A 5,685-nucleotide genomic window follows, 5' to 3' on the forward strand; every position below is an offset into this window, starting at 1 on the left:
CCATCAGAATATACAGAGCGCTAGTCAGGTTCAGTTAGCTTCACGTTCCATCTCTGACCTCATCCGTCAAAATATACAGAGCGCTGGTCAGGTTCAGTTAGCTTCACATTCCATCTCATGCCTCATCCATCAGAATATACAGAGCGCTGGTCAGGTTCAGTTAGCTTCACGTTCCATCTCAAGCCTCATCCATCAGAATATACAGAGCGCTAGTCAGGTTCAGTTAGATTCACGTTCCATCTCATGCCTCATCCGTCAGAATATACAGAGCGCTAGTCAGGTTCAGTTAGCTTCACGTTCCATCTCAAGCCTCATCCATCAGAATATACGGAGCGCTAGTCAGGTTCAGTTAGCTTCACGTTCCATCTCATGCCTCATCCATCAGAATATACAGAGCGCTGGTCAGGTTCAGTTAGCTTCACGTTCCATCTCAAGCCTCATCCATCAGAATATACGGAGCGCTAGTCAGGTTCAGTTAGCTTCACGTTCCATCTCATGCCTCATCCATCAGAATATACAGAGCGCTGGTCAGGTTCAGTTAGCTTCACGATCCATCTCAGGCCTCATCCGTCAGAATATACAGAGCGCTAGTCATCAGGAAGATACAAAAGCCCAGAGATGACATCATGTTAAGATCCCAACTTATTTATCTCGTGATCATGACATAAACGTTTTTGTTGTTGTTGAGCTGACAAGATAAACTCTATAACTAGGAGTGGACATATTGATAATAAATTGACGTTGTGGCTCAGGCATAACCCATTTTTGTTGTTGTAGACCCGGACAAACATACCTGATTTAGGTAGCTGACAAGTTGAGTCGGGTGTGTTTGTCTGGGGACACAATAAAACTGTACTGTTGTAGTAATAACTGAGGGATGTCTCCTTTCATATCTGGAAAAGGACAAAGTAGAAGTAGAGAGATGTGAATTAATAATAATTGGTTGGATTTATATAGCATTCTTCTACCACCTGAGGTGAGGTACTCAAAGTGCTTTACATAGTAGTGGGAAACTCACCTCATCCACCATCAATGAGCTGCATCCAGCTTCTTCACCAAGTTGTCTGGAGTTGTCTTAAAGTAACCCAGTACCAGGCTGTGCATAGGGGGTAAATTGTGGCAAAATTAACGTTATCCAAACATGGGTCTAATTTATTTTATTTTTTTCCTGGTTTTCTTATACTGTGTCTCTCAGATATAGGACAGACACTTCAAAACCTTGTTCCTTAGGATTTATTTTCTGACTGTCTGTTTTGCCGTTTATAAACACGTTATTCAATGCTTTTCTATGGGCTTTAGCGGAAAAGGCCAAATTAGACCTAGAGGGGTTAAAATGGCTGTGTTTTATTGGAATTTGTGCATGTTTAGAGCGCCACCATTAGATAAAAGCAATGACAATTTATTATGATTTTTTATTTATTTTTTTGCAAATCTCTTATTCCCCAGCATGGGGACAATTCGGGAACCAAAACCAAAAAATACCAAAAAACTGACATATTTTGTATGTCTTTTCTTTGACTGCTGTTGCTCTGTCTTAGTTATGTTGTTGTACCAGAATCCCCCGGGTTCTTATGTGTTTGTAAGGACTTCTAGTTTTGAAATTAAAAAATGTATCTCATGAAGGTAGTTTACAATATATGTGTTGCTTAGAAAATGCCACCAGAGGGCGCCAGAGTTTTAACTGTTTTGTCCTTCTATTTTCTACTGGGGTTGAGCACCAATGGCATCTAAATATTTTACTAAATATTATGTAGAAAAATGGTAGTAATGTAAGTAAAAGCAAATAATAATGTACATGTATTTCTCACAATAGTGCATATGTTGGGGCTTGTAGATTATGACGCTACATGCTTTGTTGTTTAACAGTCTCTGTTTAACAGTCTCCACTGACCTACAATGGCCCCATCTGTTTAACAGTCTCCACTGATCTACAATGCCCCCATCTGTTTAACAGTCTCCACTGATCTACAATGGCCCCATCTGTTTAACAGTCTCCACTGATCTACAATGGCCCCATCTGTTTAACAGTCTCCACTGATCTACAATGCCCCCATCTGTTTAACAGTCTCCACTGATCTACAATGGCCCCATCTGTTTAACAGTCTCCACTGATCTACAATGGCCCCATCTGTTTAACAGTCTCTATAATGGCCCCATCTGTTTAACAGTCTCCACTGACCTACAATGGCCCCATCTGTGAAAGAGTGTCTCCTGGCCGTTCTGGATGATCTCGGCTCTGACGAGCTGAAGAGATTTAAGTGGCATCTGACTACAGAAAACCAGCTGGATGGCTTCCCTCACATTCCAAAGGGCCAGCTGGAGACATCTGACAGACTGGACATAGTGGATCAGATGGTGCAGTACTACAGGGGGAATGTGGCTGTGCAGATCACACTGGACATCCTGAAGAAGATTAGCCGCAACGACCTCGCTGAGAAGCTGAACTGTCCAATAGGTAATTCAGAATTCTTGTGTCTATAAGGTTTTGAGCAAATATATATATATATATTCTATTGTTTTGTTGAAATTCTATATATTTTCTTAAATAAGTTATACAGTATTTGTATGTTTGTGATTGACGAACTGGTAAAATGATACTTTTTCTTTGAAATGTGCATTAATTTCATGTGCTTAGATTGTTTTCCTCCAATAACCAGATATATTGTAAAATAAAAAAATGTATATTTGTGTTTATTGTGTACTGTTGAGCATCGAGAGAACAACACATGCTTGCTAACTATTCTATACCCATTGTCCATCGTCAGGTCCTTCAGATGAAGATGGGGAGAAGTTCCAACATGAATTTAAACTGAAAGTAAAAAAGAAGTTTCAGCATGTATTCAACGGGGTACCAAAGCAGGGCCATAAGCAACTTCTCAATGAGATCTACACAGAGCTCTACATCACAGAGGGTGGAAGTGGAGAGGTCAATCAGGAACATGAGGTGAGACAGATCGAGATCACGTCCAAGAATCCAGCAAGACCAGAGGCTAAAATCCTCTGCAATGACATCTTCAAACAATCATCAGGACAAGACAAACCTATCAGAACTGTGCTGACAAAGGGAGTCGCCGGCATTGGAAAAACAGTCTCTGTGCAGAAGTTCATTCTGGACTGGGCTGAAGGGAAAGCCAATCAGGATATCCAATTCGTAATTTCACTCCCTTTTCGGGAGCTGAATTTGATGAGGGGGGAAAAGTACAGTTTTGTAGGACTTCTACATAAATGTGTCTTAGAGAATGGAGTGATTGAGAGGGACTTTTTGAATCACATTTTAACAAAATTGCAAAAACCGGTAAACCACAATGACAGCAAGTACAAAGTTGTATTTGTCCTTGATGGTCTGGATGAGTGCCGACTGACCCTCGACTACGAGACCGGTAAGAGCTGGAGTGATGTCACAGAGCCAACCTCAGTGGACGTGCTGCTGACAAACCTCATCAAGGGAAATCTGCTTCCCTCTGCTCTCCTCTGGATAACCTCCCGACCCGCAGCAACCAATCACATCCCTCCTGAGTGTGTTGACCAGGTGACAGAGGTACGAGGGTTCAATGACCCGCAGAAGGAGGAGTACTTCAGGAAGAGATTCAGTGATGAGGACCTGGCCAGCAGAATCATCTCACACATAAAGACATCAAGGAGCCTCCACATCATGTGCCACATTCCAGTCTTCTGTTGGATCTTAGCTGCAGTTCTGGAGCATGTGTTGAGTACAGATGAGAATGAAGAGATGCCCAAGACTCTGACTCAATTATTTATTGGGTTACTGATGTTTCAGACCAAACAGATGAATGATAAATATCACAAGAAAGGTGAGCGAGATCCACGCAGGGATAAAGAGAGCTTCATGGCACTGGGGAAACTTGCTTTTAACCAGCTGGAAAATGGCAACCTCATTTTCTATGAGGCGGACCTGGAAAAGTATGGCATTGATGTCACCGAAGCCTCAGTGAACTCAGGAGTGTGTACCCAGCTCTTTAGACAGGACTATGGGCCGTTCCAGGACAAGGTGTACTGCTTTGTGCATCTGAGCGTTCAGGAGTTTCTGGCTGCGTTATACGTTTTCCTCTCCTTCAACAACAGCCATGTCAACCCGATGACCGACGACCGATCCTTCATCAGAAAATGTCTAGTGAAGTTGAATCCTGCCATCACCTTCCACACGATTGCAGTGGATAAAGCCTTACAGAGTGAGAATGGACACCTGGACCTGTTCCTCCGCTTCCTTCTGGGCCTCTCACTGGAGTCCAATCAGACTCACTTACAGGGCCTACTGACACAGACAAGAAGCACCAGAAGCAGCTCACGGGGCCACGAGAAAACAGTCAAGTACATCAAGAAGAAGATCAGGAACACTCCCTCTCCAGAGAGGAGCATCAATCTGTTCCACTGTCTGAATGAACTGAATGACCATTCTCTAGTGGAGGAGATCCAAAGATACCTGCATTCAGGAAATCTGTCCAAAACCAAACTATCACCTGCACAGTGGTCAGCTCTGGTCTTTGTGTTGCTGACTTCAGAAGAGGAGCTGGATGTGTTTGACCTGAAGAAATACTCCAGATCAGAGGAAGGTCTTCTGAGGCTGCTGCCAGTGGTCAAAGCCTCCAGAGCTGTTCTGTAAATACACGTTAAAAGAGTATATATACAGTACGGGTCAATAGTTTGGACACACCTACTCATTTAAAGGGTTTTTCTTTATTTTTAAAAATTATTTTTTTCCACATTGTAGAATAATAGTAAAGACATAAAAACTATGAAATAACACATATGGAATCATGTAGTAAACAAAAAAGTGTTAAACAAATCTAAATATATTTAGTAGCCACCCTTTGCCTTGATGACAGCTTTGCACACTCTTGGCATTCTCTCAACCAGCTTCATGAGGAATGCTTTTCCAACAGTCTTGAAGGAGTACCCACATATGCTGAGCACCTTTTGGCTGCTTTCCTTCACTCTGCAGTCCATCTCATCCCAAACCATCTCAATTGAGTTGAGGTCGGGTGATTGTGGAGGCCAGGTCATCTGATGGGCAACTTCATCACTCTCATTGGTCAAATAGGCCTTACACAGCCTGGAGGTGTGTTTTAGTTCATTGTCCTGTTGAGAAACAAATGATAGTCCCGCTATGTGCAAACCAGATGGGATGCCGTTTCGCTGCAGAATGCTGTGGTAGCCATGCTGGTTAAGTGTACCTTGAATCGTAAATAAATCACCGACAGCGTCACCAGCAAAATACCATCACACCTCCTCCTCCATGCTTCACGGTGGGAACCACACATGCAGAGATCATCCGTTCACCTACTCTGTGTCTCACAAAGACACGTCAGTTGGAAAAAAATCTCAAAATTGGACTCATCAGACCAAAAGACAGATTTCCACCTTGTCTAATGTCCATTGCTCGTCTTTCTTGGCCCAAGCAAGTCTCTTCTTATTATTGGTGTCCTTTAGTAGTGGTTTATTTGCAGCAATCGACCATGAAGGGCTGATTCACGCAGTCTCCTCTGAGCAGTTGATGTTGAGATGTGTCTGTTAATTGAACTCTGTGAAGCATTGAGTTGGGCTGCAATCTGAGGTGCAGTTAACTCTAATGAACTTATCCTCTGCAGCAGAAGTAACTCTGGGTCTTCCTTTCCTGTGGTGGTTCCTCATGAGAGCCAGTTTCATTATAGAGCTTGATGATTTTTG

The 5,685-nt window shown here is 42.7% G+C and overlaps 1 protein-coding gene across 1 annotated transcript in view; it reads left to right on the forward strand.

Moving 5' to 3' along the window:
- Positions 1-200: 200 nt before the first annotated feature.
- LOC135554750 (NACHT, LRR and PYD domains-containing protein 12-like) overlaps positions 201-5,685 on the forward strand; it is a 10,444-nt gene continuing 4,959 nt past the window's right edge. The window contains exons 1-2 of the mRNA XM_064987183.1: positions 201-2,455; positions 2,766-4,617. Coding sequence (XP_064843255.1) covers positions 2,185-2,455; positions 2,766-4,617 — 2,123 coding nt within the window. The 5' untranslated portion in view covers positions 201-2,184. The remainder of the gene's footprint in view (positions 2,456-2,765; positions 4,618-5,685) is intronic.

The sequence above is a fragment of the Oncorhynchus masou genome, chromosome 14 (genome assembly GCF_036934945.1).
Source record: "Oncorhynchus masou masou isolate Uvic2021 chromosome 14, UVic_Omas_1.1, whole genome shotgun sequence".
Classification (NCBI taxonomy): domain Eukaryota; kingdom Metazoa; phylum Chordata; class Actinopteri; order Salmoniformes; family Salmonidae; genus Oncorhynchus; species Oncorhynchus masou.